Source organism: Nelumbo lutea, chromosome 1 (assembly GCF_056320005.1).
Source record: "Nelumbo lutea isolate HS-2025 chromosome 1, American lotus-T2T, whole genome shotgun sequence".
NCBI lineage: Eukaryota > Viridiplantae > Streptophyta > Magnoliopsida > Proteales > Nelumbonaceae > Nelumbo > Nelumbo lutea.
In genome coordinates, this window is record NC_142684.1 from 63097376 (window position 1) to 63114550 (window position 17175).

Here is a 17175-nt window from a genome sequence, read left to right on the forward strand (position 1 = left end):
TAAAGTAGGAGTAATTAAATAATTAATGAAAGAAAAGTTAGAATTAAATGTAGAAGTAATTAATGAGATTAATGAATGAACACCCCAAAAAAATCAAGTGTATCAAGCTGTATCAGACTGTTTTGGGCTTGTATCAGCCAATATAGAGCCAAAACAACCCGATACAAGCCCGTATCAGTGTGATACATACGAAAATAAACAGAACGGCTGATTTCTACATGTTCCATGTATCAGGCTCTTGTTGGAACATACATATCAGCCGATACAGTCTGATACGTTGCGAAACTTTGAACCTTGGTCGGAACATGGTGGCAGGCAGAGTTATTGATGCTTCGCCAATTTGATCAATTAATGGATCAGATTTGGGGGAAATTTTTGGAATGTCCTTGAATTATAAATTTGTATTACTGAACAATTCCCTGTTTGTTAGTCTATAGCTGTTTTGTATGGGTCAGGTGTCAGCTTGTCACCTCTTAGATTGTATTTCCTTATTTTTATTTAATGAAAATTTTCCCTTTACTCTTCCCAAAAAAAAAAACTTTAACTTTGAGGGTTCCTCTGGGAGCCAATGCTTTGGTTTGGACTGCAGTATTGGACAGATACCTGACCAAGGATAACTTGGTTAGAAGAGGGTTGCAGCATCAATATCTGACTACATTGCTTAATGAGTCTCTGGGATCTGTAGCTGGTTTGTTGTTGTGGGGGTGGGCCTCAAGCTGAGCAGTTCAATGGGCTGGGCTGATTACCATAGAAGGTGACTGCCAAATTGCAATTGGATAGCTAGCATCAGAAGAACAAGGCCCATGAAGCCTAAGGCATCTGATAAGAGAAATCAAGCTACTGGTATCCAGAATGAACCACTTGTTCAAATCAATTCCCGCATCAGAAAACAGTCTAGCAGATAGGCTGGCAAGGGAGGGAGTAAATAAAATATTTTTGGACTGGGGATTGCCTGGGCCTGGGAAGAGTTTGTATCAAGAACATTCTCAACACTCTTAAATCTATATGGTCAGCAATAAGCTGCTTGTACTAGTCCTATATTCCAATTTTGGAATGTATGGTCCTCTTTTCTGACATGAATATATGTTGTTTGACACTGATCAAAAAAATCTTCATCTCTCCAGAATTACGAGTCACAAGTTTTTTTCTCTTTAGACCTACGAAGGAATTGGGATTCATTACCCATGCATACAAGAATTATCAAGTTCAATCATCAATATGCTGGCCACACTTAAACAATAAAATCAAGAACCTTTTTTTTTTTCTTGTGTGTGTTTGTGGGGGGGGGGGGGGTATTCATGGCCGTAAAATGAATAGCATTAAAAAAGAAATGGAATTAACCAGTGTTTGAATTCCTTTGGCTTGACCAGACACTTGAATGAACCTGAGCCCCTTGCAAAACTAGCCCCAAAAGTTCACCCAGCACATTGTTCAACCATTAAGGTTTTGGAGAACCTACCTAGCACCATGGATTCAAGCCTCCAGGTTTCAAAGGGCCTATTTAGGTTTTGCAAGTTCATCAAAGACAAGTTGGTATTGGAAATAACCTGGGTGTCTGGCCTCAAGCATAGCCATATCCAGGTGGTTTTAATGTTACCCATTTCTGTGCTGAAAAGAGTAATGCAACTTCTAGAGTGACAAAAAAGCTTGAGGAACCTTAACAACTTTATTTCAGACTGCCTGTTAAGAGATTTGCCCCTGCAAAATGCACAATTTACGTGGTCTAACATGCAAGAAAATACAATCTGCTGTAAGTTGGACAGATTCCTGGTTACTACATAATGGGAGGAACATTATGGACCAGTCAGATGAAATCATTGGTTAGGCCTATTTCTGACCATTGGCCTATTTTGTTACAATTAGATGAGCCTTCTTTGGACCAATTCCTTTTAAATTTGAGAATATGTGGATCACACACCCTACCTTCAAGGAAAATGTTGAGGAGAGGTGGAATTGATACTTAGGGGAAGGGTGGGAAGGCTTTCAGTTTATGCAAAAACTGAAAAAATAAGTGGTTTTTACAAAACCAAATTGGTGTCCTCACTCCTCAGTAACAAGAGGCTAAATACCAAAATCTAAATAGGTTCTACAAATTTGGATAGGTGAACATATGACGGGTGCATTGGATTTGATATCTGGATATCTGTACAAGGGTGGCACATTGTGTCAGATTCTTCAATTTTTAGTGAAATCCCTGTTCAACAACATGTCCTTGTTGTATCTTGGTAACATGAGTTTTGGAATAAAAAGGCAATCCTTCCATTCAGGGAGATTCGAAAACAATAAAGATTCAAATAAATTAGAATTCCATTTGTTTGGGAAGTGGAATTATATTTCTTTGGGGGGTAGAATTACTCTGATTATGTTCAAACTTGCTAACCTCCCAGTATATTTTCTCTTTGTGTTTTAGGATCCCCCAGAAGGAGGTTTGTAAGTCAGAAAAGTTGATGAGGGATTTCTTGTGGGACCTAGAGAGAGCAAAAAGGATCACCTGATAAAGTGGGAGGTTGTATCTACAAGGAGGGTGATTTGCAAATAGGGAATTTAGCAAGAACATAGCTCTATTGGGGAAGTGGTTGTGGAGATGGCCACTTGAGAGGGAAAGGTTGTGAAGCAGATTGGCGACGAGCATTCATAGGGCTTCAGGTAATGGCCAGGACACTAGTATATCTGCCAGGCAAATGTTGGCTTCACAGTGGAGAGATATTGGTAGTATTCTCCCTCTTTCTTTAAATCATGTCAATAGACCTGTTTCATGGGCCAGGTAGCCCAACCGGCCGGGCCAGCCCTGCCCGTTCTAAGTCGGGCTTGTACATTATTTTTGGCCTACAGGTTCAGGCTTTTTTGGCCTACGGGCTCGAGCTTTCTCAAAAAATCCCGGCCCGAGCCCAAGCCCGACTTGATAATATATATTATATAATAAAAAACATATTTTACTTAATAAAAAATATATATACAATATTTTTTCTTTGTTTCTCTCCTCTTTTTTCTAGTAATAATGAGATCTTTTATTATTTTTGAGTTTTGAGGGCTTTTAATATAAATAAAAGACTTTTATATTGAATAAAAAAGAAAATTCTGTTTTTAAATTTTTGGTCAAGCTCAGGTTTGGGCCCAGGCTTGGACTCAAGACCTAGGCCCGATGGTCGAGCCAGGCTCAGGCTAAAGCCTGAATGTATTCTGTTGATACATAGACAAAGCCCGGCCCATGAACAGGTCTAATGTCAAGTATGATGTCTGCTCTAGGGACTCTGTTATTTTGGGAAGATGTGTGGATTGGTAATTTATCTCTTAAAGATCACTTTCCTTCGTTGTACTCTGTTTCTTTGTTTAAAAAGGAATCTATCTCTAGGTTCCTGACTCAGCCATTGCTTCTTGTGAATTCGAACTAGAATTTCAACTTCAAATTTGGTTTGAGAGAGAGTGAGGTTGGGGATTTGGTCCAGCTATTGGATGTTATGGGAAAAGCCTCTTTTCATCTCTCTATGTCTAATAAATGTGTTTGGGCCCCTCACCCAAAAAGGGTCTTCACTTGGGCCTTGTTCTTTAGCTCTCTCTGCTCTTCAGCCCAAGCCCTTTTCGCTCCTTTCAAGGAGTTTTGGAAAAATCCCATCCTCCCTAAGATTTGTGCTTATTGTTGGAAAGTTTTTCATGGGAAAATTAATACTATAGGTAATCTGCAAAAAAGGAGACTTTATCTTTGCTCATCCCCTAATTGGTGCATCTTGTGCAAGGCTAATGGAGAGAGTTGTTGCCATCTATTAGTTTCTTGTCCCTTTGTTGTAGAGATTTGGGATTGTTTCTTTTCTTTATTTAGAATCACATGAACTCTACCAATGGAGGTGAGCGGGTTGTTCAAGCCTAATATATTTCAGTGGCCCAAGAAGAGGGAAAGAATTTTGTGGAGGTGCACGAGGGCAGCGGTCAGCAGTGTCATGGATTATTTGGGAAGAACAAAATGCAAGGCTCTTTCTTGAGAAGGAAAGGAGTGTAGAAGCTGTGAAAGATTGCATTTTGGCAAAGGTTATACATGGAGTGAAAACATTGGACCTATTTTCTCAGTTCTCCCTTGATGACCTTTGGAGGAATTGGGGCAAGGTGGCAGATAGCTCTTCTAGAAGGCAGATGACTATTATTACTTGGATTCTGCCCGTAGATGACTTAATTATGCTTAAATTTGATGGGACCAGCCTTAGAAATCCAGGCCCTTCTGGGATTGGAGGAGTTTTCAGGAACAAAGATGGACATGTAATTGCTGTTTTTCAGGTCCAGCAGGTCTGGGAGACTCAATCGAGGCCAAGCTTCTGGCAGTAATTCAAGGTCTACAAATAGCAAAAGTTTGAATTTGAGCAGACTAGTTGTGGAATGAGACTCCAAAATGGTAGTGGGGTGGCTACAAAACCTGGAAACTGTTAATTGGGAATTTAGGGATGAATTTAAGAAGGCCAAATGGCTCACCAGTAACTTAACAGTGTTGTTTCAATGGGAGTCATCGACCAATGGAATGGCTGACTCTCTAGCCAAACAGGGGGTTTATAGGGATCACTTGTTCTGGGCTCAAAAGTAACTTGTACTTTTTCTTTTTCTGTATTTGGATGAGGTGAACCTCACACCTCTCCCAAGGAATGGGATGTTTGTACTGATGATTATTCTGTTTCTAATAAAATTACTTATCAAAAAAAAAGTAGAATTACTAAAATTTCTTGCACAAAAAGGCACTAACCTGGCGGATGGCAGCTTCAATTTTTTTCTGTGCTTCCACATCAAAAGGATCTGCATACATCAATGCCTGAAGACCAAAACAAAAAGTAGCACCAAAGTATCAGTATCATGGAGATGTGATAGAATGGAGGAAATAGACTTAGACGGATATGGCATTATATCATTTACATACAAACAGAATAGTAGCTTCAATGTTACAAACATTATTTATGACATTTTTAACACTTGCAAAACAGAAAGGGGATAAAATAGAGGACAAAACTATCCAACTTAAAAATATTTAATTTTTTAGTAAATAAAAAGAAATATATTAAAAAAGGAAGGGACCAATAAATACAATCTAAGGTGATAAGACATCACCAAGACAATAAGCAAAGAACCACCCAAAACAACACAGTACAACACCAGGGAAATCCACAACAAAAACCAGAAAATAGAAAAATCAACAAAAGCTCTAATACCTTAAATTCCACCAGGGAACTGGGAGCTCATCGTAAACAACTCCAACACAAAACAACCTAAGACAGGATGAAACAATTGCATACCCCTAACCAATCAACAGCACAAAACAATAACTTGGCCAGACAACCTCAACAAATAAAAACTCACCACACACCCTCAAAACACAGTTAAACAACCCCATCAACACTTCAAAATGAATCCCATGCCCCAACATCTTCCCCCCCCCCAAAAAAAAATGCACTCTTTCTGACCTGCTCGATGAACTATTTGAAAGATTCTGAAAGGGTGATTTTATTTGATACTTTTAAATAAAGACAATTAAAGTATATTCATCATCATAAACAAATATAAACCTATGTACAGTCCTAGATTTCGTGTTAACCACCGTAACTAGAACTGATCATCAGCTTTTCTGAAGATAAATAAAGAAGAAAATTTTATTGCTAAACAAGGAGGATACATCTTAAACAGGTGACAAGGAGTCACCCCATCCATCAAATACAAAAGACAAGGAGAAGAATCACAACAAACAAACTTCAAAGTACATAAAGCATAACCAAAAAACCCATATTAAGCATGCAGAGTGACCCAAAAGTCAGCACCGAAGTCTTCCTTAGATAGACCTTCAAAATCTGGAAGAAACAGAACCCAGCCAATAACTGAAGAACTGATTGCCACCCCAACATCTTCCAAACTTTTCCTCTTCTCCTCAAAAATCCTCCTGTTTCTCTCCCTCCACACCTCCCAACATACAGCAAAGGAGATACAGCTCCATAAAATTTCTGCCCTAGGACCACCCTGAAACCTTGGAAAGAAACCAAAAATCCCAGACGTGTCTAATGCTGACAACATATCCACATTGAAGAGTTTGAAGTAGGACCAGATTGATTTCACAAAATTGCATTGAACCAACAGGTAAAGAATATTTTCCTCTTCAGTAAAACACAGCACACATCTGTTTGGAAACTGATAACCTCTTTTCTTTAATATGTCCTGTGTTAAAATAGAGCCTCTAGCAATCAGCCAAGCAAAAGCTTCCACCCTAGGGGGAACAGGTTTCCCCCAAACACCTCTAATTGGTTCAGGCTCCTCCTGATTCCTAATCAAAGCAATAAACATAGATTTGATAGTGAACTTTCCATCCTTAGATTCTTTCCACCATCTGGTATCTGAAGCCAAGGGGTCAATCTCCACTATCTGAAGCTTTGCCAGCAACTCCAAGCACTCGTTCAACTCCCGATCAAATAATGGTCTTCTAAAATCCGGGCTCTAAACCACAGAGCCATTAATTATTTCAAAGCAATCAGATATAGGCATCCCTTCTTACACAGGTTATACAACCTTGGACATATCTCACACAACTTCCTAATCCCTGTCCAATCATCCTCCCAAAATCTTATACTGGTCCCACTCCCCACCCTCCAAGATAAGAAAGGAAGCACCAAGGAATTCAAACTCAGTGCCCCTTTCCACACGCTTACCCCATAAGAAGACATCACTTCCCTTGTATCCCACCCAAAGTTCACCACCCCATACTTACAAGCCACCACTCTCCTCCAAAGGGCCTCCCTCTCCCTCAATCCCTCCCAAACCTCCACACCAACTTTCCCAACAAAGCTTTATTAAAGACTCCCACCCTTCTCACTCCTAAACCCCCATCTTTTTTAGGTTTACACACCACATCCCATTTGACCAACTATATAGGGTTGGCCACAAATCCTGTTTCGCTCTGTTCCATTCTGTTCAGCGCCATATCCATTATCAAATTATGAGCCCCTTTTTTTTTTGAAAAAAAAGTTAAAAACTTGTGTTAGATATCAAAACTATAAACACCCATGTAAAAAGAGATTCTATACAATCCATCCACAAGGCTTCAAATATGACAAAAAAGTAAGACTGCTCCCTACTAATTATTTTTTTTTGCTGAGAGCCAGTTCCTAATCAGACCAACAGACAAGTTAATGACAACTTCTACCTAACTCTTTTTCTGCTCAAAAAGACAAGTTCCTTTCAGACCAAATCGCCCAAAAAGCTGCTAGAGGGATCACTGCCCAGGCTGTCCTGCCAATCTTGCCCAAAATAAGCTTCCTCCAGAGATCATCAGTTTCACTAGAGAATCTCCACAACCACCGGCCAAGGAGAGATTGAAAAGCCTCACACTTAATCATTTCTTACTATTTCAACCCATGTTCTTTTTGGTCTACCCCTAGCTCTTCTAGCGCCCTCAACTTGTAATAGATCAGTACTTCTTGCGGGTGCTGTAGATGGTCTTCTCTGTACTGACCAAACCATCTTAGTCTACTTTTCTTCATTTTATCACCTACTGGAGTTACTCCAAGGCTCCTTCAAATGAGTTCATTTCTGATCCTATCCTTCAAGTGTTATTCTTTGTATAAAATTTTCCCTTTTTTGGCCTGAGTGGTATACACCTTTCATCCTGCTCTAATTCCATGGGCAACTCCCTCCCTCCCTATCCTTCAAGTGTTCTTCTTTGTATAAAATTTTCCTCTTTTTTTTGGCCTGAGTAGTATACACCTTTGATCCTGCTCTAATCCCATGGGCAACTCCCTCCCTCCCTCCCTCTCTCTCTTATTGAATCAAGGTAACAGAAGAGGTCACATTGAGTCTCTTGGTCTCAAAGTGTACCCTGGTTTTAAAAAAAAAAAAAAACTTATTTTCTTATTAAATTTACATAATTAAAGTCAAACTAAGAAAGCATTGATGGAAATGAACAAGGCAAGGATGGTGAATTGGGTGAAGACTTTGCCCACTTTCACATACTTCTGTTTTAATATTGCTAGGATTTAGCAAGTCGTTTCTGACTCCACAGCTAAAACAAGAGTCATTGTCCAATGACTGCTTCCCACTGAACCCAATTTCAAGATGAGCTTTGATAATTGCAGCCTAGAGAACCTGGGTAGCTAAAGCATTGGTTGAGTTTTTGGAAGGCATGATGGGACTGTTATGGCACTCTTCTCAGGGCCCAATAGATATGGAGATTGCATTAGGGCAGAACACCTGGTGGTTCTGTAAGAACTAAGGTTGGGCAGAGTTCTTAACTAAGTATAGGAATATCATAGCAGAGGGGGATTGCAAGGTAGTAGTGGGTTGGTTAAGAAAAAAATGTGCAGGAACATTGAAATCTAGATTTCTGTTGAGGGAAGCCATATCATTGGCACAAGAATTGGTTGTTACTTTCCAGTGGAACCCAAGGTGTACTAATAGCATGGCTGATGCTTAAGCCAAACAAGAAGTAAATGAAATGCATTTATTTCAATAAGTGGTTCTAAGAGGAGCCTGATGTCAAAACCATGCACTCATTACCATAAAATTTTATCAAACAAGCCAATTACTGCAGTTGAAATGCAAACACTAATACTATTCCTGAAAGACCAAGTACAGAAGAACAAATGATATACTGAAATAAAACCCTTACAAGCTCCTCCTCTTGTTGGCGGCGTAGATCAGATCTTTGTTGATGCCGTTCACGCAATAAGTTCTGCAGTCTATTGAGATCATTGCCAAGAAGAGCTTGTGCAAGTTCTGGATCAGTCTGTAAGTTGTATAAACACCAGTTACAGCAAAGACTTGTAAATCACAACAAAAATAAGGTTCGACAAAACAAAGGAAAGATGGTAGAATAAAGAAATCATGGAATTTTAACAAAATCTTCAAAATATTATAATACATTGGTTAAGATGAATAAAATTCATATAAGAATCTACCCTGAAAACTAAGGACAGCACATTAGATAAAATCCATGGAGGCTTTCTCACCCTTCTCCAACATTATTATAAATTGGAAGGTCATGGTGACATCTTTGACAAGGACTCTTCCTGACCTTCCTTGGATCCCTCCAAACTCTAATATTGTAAAATTAATCTTTGATGGGTGTTGTGACAGTTTGGATAATCCAGGATTCTCAGGAATAATGGGAGAAATCAAAAAAGTGTGGGGTCATTTTGGCTCTGTATCCTGGACCTATCAGACACAAAGATTCGACTGAGGAAGAAATAGTGGCAGTTCTACTAGGACTGAGGCAAATCTCTTGAATATAGAGATCTAATGGTGGAAGGGGATTCCACACAGTGGTAGTCTGGTTAAAGAATAGAATGAGGTGGCTAATGGGTTAGCAAGATAAGGAGAAAACAGAAGCCAGTTGTATTGGGGTCTGATTTCCCCTGATGGGTGATTTGCATCGATTAGGCCAACATCTGGGGATTAGGCACATAGTTGCACATATACCATTATCTTATTCATATTAGTAAAACTTTAACGGTTAGTGATCAAAATAAAATCTACCTTGACAATAATTATTTCTTCCCAAGACAAAAAATGGGGAAAAGTCAAAATAGGATTGAGGTTGTGAATATTATTAAAAACACACTATGCTTAAAAAGAATAAAAGGAAAAAGGGGGCCTTAACAGTCAACAATGAGAATAGACAGTAGTGTACAAGGGAGGTGGCAGTGCACAATTAGGCAAAGGGAGATCAGCATCTTTCAGAAAAAGCACTGAAGTACTTCTGTCAGCACCTCTTTTAATCCTAGTGTAACTATTCCTAAACAACTACTGTGTTCCATTGGTGTTAGCATTTCCAAGACGATAAAATGGAAAGTCCACTTCAACCTTACAGTTTCATTTTTATCTCCCAAGAAGATTCTGAAAAGGCTAAGAGGCTAAGCTTATGTTTGGTTAAAATTTTGCTTCAGAGAATCACTATTTGAAGAATGAGTTCTGAGCCAAAATGGTTCTTTTGAAGTAAAATTTTTTAGCCCAGAAAAAGAATTAGTTCCAGCCTGAACAATTCTTATAGTGAGTTTTCAGCCCAGAAAAAGAATTAGTTCCAACAATTTTCATAAAACCAAACTTCCAGAATTAATTCTCTGACAACATTCCAAATGCAGCCCAAGTTGAAAGTCCTATTATATCTATTTTGAAGCTCAAGACACAAACTATGAAGCGGGAAAAAGAAAAAAAAAAAAAAAAAAGAACTATGACGAAATCCAGGGAGAACAAAGGGATTGACATCTGTTTTGTGATGCATTTACTCCTCTTTTTGTTTTTGCCTCCCCTTTCTCAGGGAGCAACATAGAATTGCTAATATTAATCTATGGGACAATGGGCATGTCATACATACCATATTTTGATTTAAATTTCAAAATGGTTCTGTTGTGTGGACACCAAATTTCAGAAGACCTTTACTCGACTAGGAGCTAGAGAAATGTGTGGAGCTGCTGTCCAAATTGCAATCTTTGGAAATTAATCCATCAGTTGGTGATATCAGATGGTGGAAGGAATGTAAGGATGGAAAATTTACAGTCAAGTCAATGTACTCTATTCTGATCAGAAATATGGTGGAAACTGATCCAATTCAGAGAGTGTGGGGGAAACCTGTGCCCTAAGAGTGGAAAGCCTTTGCATGGTTAATAGCCAGGGGGTGTATTCTGACTCAGGACATCATAAAGAGTCGAGGATTTCAATTTCCAAGCAGGTGTGCCCTATGCTTATCTGGAGAAGAAAACATTATGCATTTGTTCTAGGGTGCAGCTTCGTTTCCCCAATATGGTTCCACTTTTTCAAGCTGTTTAAAGTGGATCGGTGGTCAATCTCAGACCAGTCTGAAATCTTTAGACTTTGGCCAAGAGTTCAGGGTGGTCCTAAGGTCAAGCTGATATGGAGCTGCATTCCATTTGCGGTGTGTTGGGAAGTCTGTAAGGAAAGAAATAGAAGAATCTTCGAGAATAAGAAGAAAAGTTGGGAAGAGGTGGGTGGCTTGGATCAGTTCATCAATCATTGGTTGGGTGTTACCTCTACCAGATTTTCAAGGATTAAAAGAAGATTTTGGGGCAGACTTCTGGAGCTCTTTGAAAGCTTAATTTTCAGGGTTTCTGATGTATTTTGCATTTAAGTCTGTTTTATTGTTTTTTCTGGTTGTTTCTGGGGTGACCTCTTGTCATCTTTTGAGCTGTAAACTCTTTTTAGTAATAAAATTTTTTTCTTTATTTATCTTAAAAATATATATTTTTTGATTTAAATTTCAGTTACCTATCAGGGAGCAACATAGAACTGATAAGGTGGGCAGGGTTGAAATCAAAACCAGTTCTAAACCCAAAAACTTCATCTGCTCTTCTCTCCAAAAATGATAATTATGCCAGCAGTTCAAATTTACTGAGGATTGACAGTATGCAAAGATAGGTCAGATTCAGGTCACACAAAACTTGATCATGAGAGAATTATTACTTTTAATTAACCAGATAGCCATGATATTTACAGCTTAAGAGTGTGATTATATCCTCATTCCTAAAGGGAGGTTAACATCTTGTGCCTCCTTTTGGGCTGTTGACTGTACACTTTCTTCTCTTCTTAATAAAATTACCACTCATTTATCAAAACAAAATGATATTTACAGCTTAGACTGTGATTTAGTTCCAACAACCTCTCCAGTAGACGAATCCCACAATTTCTTTCCAACAGATTACCTCATTTGAGCCTATGATTGATTTGATCACTGTTTGAGTGGCTTTGTCAATGCCAACCAGACGGCCACAGTCCATAGCTTCTTTTACCAAGCTTAATGTTGATGGTTGTTTGCTTAAGATCTTTGGTGCCTCTAATATTGGACATGTATTTAGAGACGGAGTCACAGAGGGAATGGGTGATTCTTGCCTATTTTAGCACAATGATAGTGAGAGATTCCAACAAAGTAGGGACTTTGTCTTTTCTACAAGAGATATCTTTCTCCACATTCAATGGACACTAAAAAATGGATGTTGCATCCATGTCAAACACTTCATATAAACTCTGTGTCCAAAAACTTCACCAAAGAGATGTCCTTATCATGTATGTGTTGCATAAGTTGATTCTTCTCCTCAGGTTTTGGGTTTTCAGACATGAGAGATGGAGGATAATTCCCATGTTACCATTAGGTGGTTGAGAGACAAGTCAGATGGCCCATGGAGTTTAAGACAGTTTAATAGGGAGGCAAGAGTTTTGCATATAGAGTAAATATCTTCTCAAAATGAATTCCCAGATTGGAGACCTTGCTAAGAGATAGTTTCACCCGGGGAAGCATGGTGAAGGAATCATAGAATTGGGACTATTCTTAGCTTTTTTTTCCTTCTTTTTTCTGTTTTGGCTTTGTAATCTCTCCATGGTGACCTTAATGAGTTATGTTCTGCTTTTGTATCCCATCTTTTTCACTTTCCTTGGTTCCACTATTCAAATCATTGCTAAATATTTTATTTTTCCTTCTGGATGCTAGTTTAAACATGCTCTTTCCATGAAAAAAGATAAAAAGAAAGATAAAACTGTATTATACGAAAGTATTCATAAAAGTCAAAAATTCATCATTTGTAAATTAACCGCATTAGTACAGCTCTTCTGAAAAAATCACAGCAGGTTCACCACTTGGGGATCTCAAGTACCCGGTAGAAGACGTGGAGTTTTTTCAAAGTGGAAAGAAGGAGTTTCTGTTGGAGAACATGTCTCAACAGAAAGAGATTACAGTTAAGATTCGAGGGGGCAAGAGAGGCACAGTTTTGCTAGTGGGGGAAGCGGTATTCTGGTTTCAGAGTTTCCTAGATGGAGCAGTGAATGTGAGCTGGAGAATGGACTGGAAAGACACTCGGCTTTAGGCATAAAGACTACTTTGCAGCAAGAAGAAGAAACTCAAAGGTGGGTTTGTTTCGTTAGAAGAAAGGTTCGAGAAAGGAAAGAAGCAAATGATTATTATACGAGAAGGTAAGAATCAGTAAGGATCAAGGTTTTAAAAGGCTAAAGGCGGAGGTGAGGCGGTTGGGTGCTAAAGAGGCGAGGCGTAAGCCTCAAGGCGGTTTGAGGTGTAAGCCTCAAATTAAAAAAATTAAAAAATTATGAAAAAATAAATAATTGAAAGTTTACACAATTGTTTGTGACTTAATGTATGGTTCAACAATTGCTGATTGTTCAAATCAAGTTGAACATGCTAAAATTTGTATAAAAAATAACCCAAGGATAAGTCAACAAAAAATAGGAAACATTCAAATGAGAATAACAAATCTGTAGTCAAATTAATAAATAACAATATCATGTTCATTGTATGCAACATGTATCATCACAGCATTTATCATGTTCATTGAAATAACAAATTAATAAATAAGTAAAAAACAAATTAACAATATAACAAATTAATATTGATCCAGATTCAATATATTTCTGGAATGCATTTCAGTTCAGGAAATATTGAAATGCATTTAATATTGAAACTGGATTCATACAGGAGAAGGAGGAGGAGGAGGACCTGTACCTCTGTACGCACGATTCGATTTGTCTTCCTCCCTCCAATATTCTTGATCTTGAATCTTGAGTTTGGTCTGTGAGAACTGAGAAGTCTTCTTGAAATCTTGAGTTCGGTTGAACAAAAAAGGGGGAATAGCAGTTTTGGTCGATGGAAACACACATTTTTTGGGTTTTCACTTTTTCTTTTAATTTTTTCCAAAATTACCCATCATGAAATCAAGTTTTCCCCACCCAAAACCCTTTTAACTTGAGGCTACCACCTCATGTAAATTGAGGCCAAAGGCCTATGCCTCACTAAAACTGAGGCTAATGCCCCTTGAGCTGAGACTGAGGCTACTAAGGCCAGGTGAAATTTGGCCGCCTTGCCTCAGCCGCCTTTTAAAACCATGGGAAGGATGGACAAGAATTGCTAATGAACTTCATGCTGTGGTTAGCAAAGGTTGGGGGAGAAAAAGGGAAAACAACACAGCAAAGGAAAAAATTACAGGAGAAGCAAAAGGAATCGAAGATAAGTTCAATTGTAAGAACCCTGTGACAAGTGTTTTATTCACATCGGAGCCAAGAATCAGATTATATGGAGAGAAGGGGGACTGGGAGCAAAAGCTAGTTGTTATGGCAAGAGAAGAAGTGAAGAACTGGACAAGAATCTCAGAAGACATAAAAAAAGAGTAAGGGTTCATGAATAAACAGTTCTCATACCTTTCAATGAGAGGAAGGCTATTCTGGAGGCAGGAAAGACAGTTGGATTGTGAGACAGTGGACACAAAAGATGAGACTGTGACGATCAGGAAATGGTTCCTGTCTTGCAACTATCTGGAGTTAAACAATGGCTGTTTTCATTTGAGCCTGCTGGGCCTGCCTTTCAATCTTTGGCAGGGAGATATCCTTCAGCAGATAGCGACAGCAATAGGAGGTGTGCTGCTTTCATTCAACAAACTTGGTCTGAGGGCACTATGCCTAAAGATTGCTGGAGTCAAGTCGGAGATGATACCAAGGTCCTTCATGCTGCACACCGGAGGCCCATGGAACAGGGTGTGGGTGGCTTCAGAAATGGAAGCGGTGCTCTGGTTTGGGAGGATGAAGGACGGTGATGACATGGTAGGTCGGGCTACAAGTGGCAAGGTATGGGTAACTGACCTCTCACAGGTGGGCAGTGACATGGAGGCTGGAAAGGATGCTGGGAAGAAGTAGGGTGAGACGCTTAAAATTCCAGACTTGAATACAGAAGAGGGAATAAATGAGGTTAATGAAGAAAGAGGCTCGCACAGGGAAAGAAGATTGCACAGGGAAACAGCATTGAAGGGGAGGGAGGGAAGCTATCGAGACGAAATGAAGAAATTCAGATGGTTAACACAACAGATGAGCTTGATTATACAATGGGTGGAGAGGTAGGCAAATGCTATGGCTGATTCTTTAGCTAAGCAAGGGGTAACTAGGGATCATTTGTTTTGGGCTTGATTGTAATTTTTGTGCTGTCTTTTCTTTATGAGTGAGGCTGCATCTTGTGCCTCTATTGGAGAAGCTTGTAACAGTTGTTTATCTCTACTGTTTTAATGAAATTTAAAGAATCTTTAAATTATAAAAAAAAAAACAGCATTGAAGGAGAATCGACGAGTGGGTGGGGTCCACCATACAAAGAGAATGGTTAGCCAGCAGTTCAAAAGAATAGATCAGCTGAGGTTACAAACTCATGTGATTACCTTATTAATCACTTGAAACTTGGGCCTTTGATAAATTCGAGCGATGAGGCCTGCTCAAATTTAGTTGCCATTCCTGCTGTGTCTCCCCTACTATATTACATGATGGGACTTACGGGGATTCAGCGAGAACAGATGAACCCCTTCCAGGAATCGATGGTGAGGTAAAGAAGCGTGATGCACAACAATCGTCGGTTTTCTCTGAATAGGGTACTCAACTGAAGTTTTTGTCCTGCCCAATAGAAAGGTCGAATGAAGGCTACATCAATGTTGAGTTCAATGGCAAAAAGGAGAATCACTTCAGAAGGAACGAATCAACAAGAAAAAATATCCTGGATTCATCAGACCAAATTTTAAAAGGAGTGAAACGACAGGAAGAAGGAATTCGCATGAGGCTAGAGAAAGATGGATCTGGGTGATCGCCAGGTATGACAAAAAAGGTAGGGAGAGGATTGTAAGTGGACCACAAGAGGCTCCCAACGACTACTTTTCTTCTCCTGTGAATGGTGATGCAGAGATTCTGTCTCAGGTTACAGGGATCCTGAAGGGATCCAAGGTTCCTCCAAATCTGCAATTACAGGTTTGATGCCCCTAGTGGTTGGGGGTGAAGTAGGAAAACCGGATCCGAAGTTTTCAGATGAGATGGCCTCAGCAGAAGCAGAGAGGGTGGAAGGGAGGGATGAGGCAGCTCAGAAGAGAGATAACACCAATGTCGAGATGGAAAGTGAAGGTGCGGTCGGAGGAAAGGGAGTTTCAAATGGTGAGGAACTCCCTAAAGGGCAGGGTGCACTATGTCAAGGATCATTTGCATTTTGAAGAAATAAAGATTGGTAGGTTGGGAATCAACTTAGGCCGAAGGAGCAAACTTGAGGAGGAGGAGGAGGAACAGACCAACGGGATAATTAACAAGAAATTAAGTAATTTGAGAAACCATAACATTGTACATGTGACAAAGATTTTTTCTAGGCTCAAAATCGGCCTAGTGGGGGCAGGACCTACAAAAAATACAAATGGGTGTATAGAAGGAAGAGAGTGAGAAAGTAAGGGGATATCTGGTTCAGACCATGGAGAGGCAACGAAGCAAGTTCAGGCTTCAACTCCCCATTCGACGGAGGAACATCAGGAGAACGAGTTAAGAGGTACTGTAATTGACCCAGGTGAGAACAAGTTGCAGAAGGGTAGTGATACTATTGACAGAGAATCAAGTGATTAAGCTCTTCAGAAATTGGTGGATAGAGAGGTTACAATTGGAAAAAGCCTTTGAGGAATTCAGGAAAAGAAAAAAGGAAGAGTTATTGAAGAAAAAATTACTTTCCAAAGGAAACAAGGTCTGGGATGAGGATGTCTCGGACCAGAAGGATGATGTTCTCACGGATCTAAACTGAAGGGTGGTGTTTCAGGAAAGGGTTTTGATTGGGTCAGCTGTCGGGCCAATGTTTTTGATTTCTTTGGGGATTTGCTTTGGGTCAATTTCGGGTTTTATCTTGGGTTGGATGGGTTTTCAAGCCTGTAAGCTGTGGGGTATTTGGTTCTTTATTCTTCAAAGAATAAGTAATGTAAAAAGTTCTTTCTCTCAAAAAAAAAAGTATGGGTTAGGTGGAAGCATATCCAGCCCATCCTGGATTAATTGGCATTGTATATTTTACATTTCTATCTTGAATTAATAGCAATTTTAACAATCAAAAATATTAATCACATCTAAATAATATGAACTTAGATTCTAATCAACTGGAAGATACTGATTAATTAAAACAGAGTTTCATGATCACTAAATAGACAAGAAGATAAGAGAACAAGGTAATGCAGTCTACCTGAAGAAGTTGGGCCATCATATTAGAATCACGCCTCACATGCTGTTGGAAGGCTCCAGGGTTCACAGCAGATCCATCTGGATTAAAGCTAAGATCATTGCCGGGCATACTGAGATCACTCAAGGAGAAAAAAAAAAAAAATTAGCATAGAGCAGTTTATCAATGCAATGAAAGGATGGCTAATCGTTAAACATCCCTAAACA

The 17175-nt window shown here is 39.2% G+C and overlaps 1 protein-coding gene across 2 annotated transcripts in view; it reads right to left on the reverse strand.

The window, feature by feature from the left end:
• The window catches only part of DDI1 (ubiquitin family protein), a 56299-nt gene that overhangs the window by 28147 nt on the left and 10977 nt on the right, over positions 1–17175 (reverse strand). Inside the window, exons 4-6 of one of the 2 annotated variants that reach the window (XM_088963847.1) lie at positions 16973–17081; positions 8621–8737; positions 4724–4789 (exon numbers count right to left, since the gene is read on the reverse strand). In XM_088963847.1, the coding sequence (XP_088819973.1) occupies positions 4724–4789; positions 8621–8737; positions 16973–17081 (292 nt within the window). Of the gene's footprint in view, positions 1–4723; positions 4790–8620; positions 8738–16972; positions 17091–17175 lie in introns of both variants that reach the window. The other variant, XM_088963846.1, reaches the window with a different exon arrangement.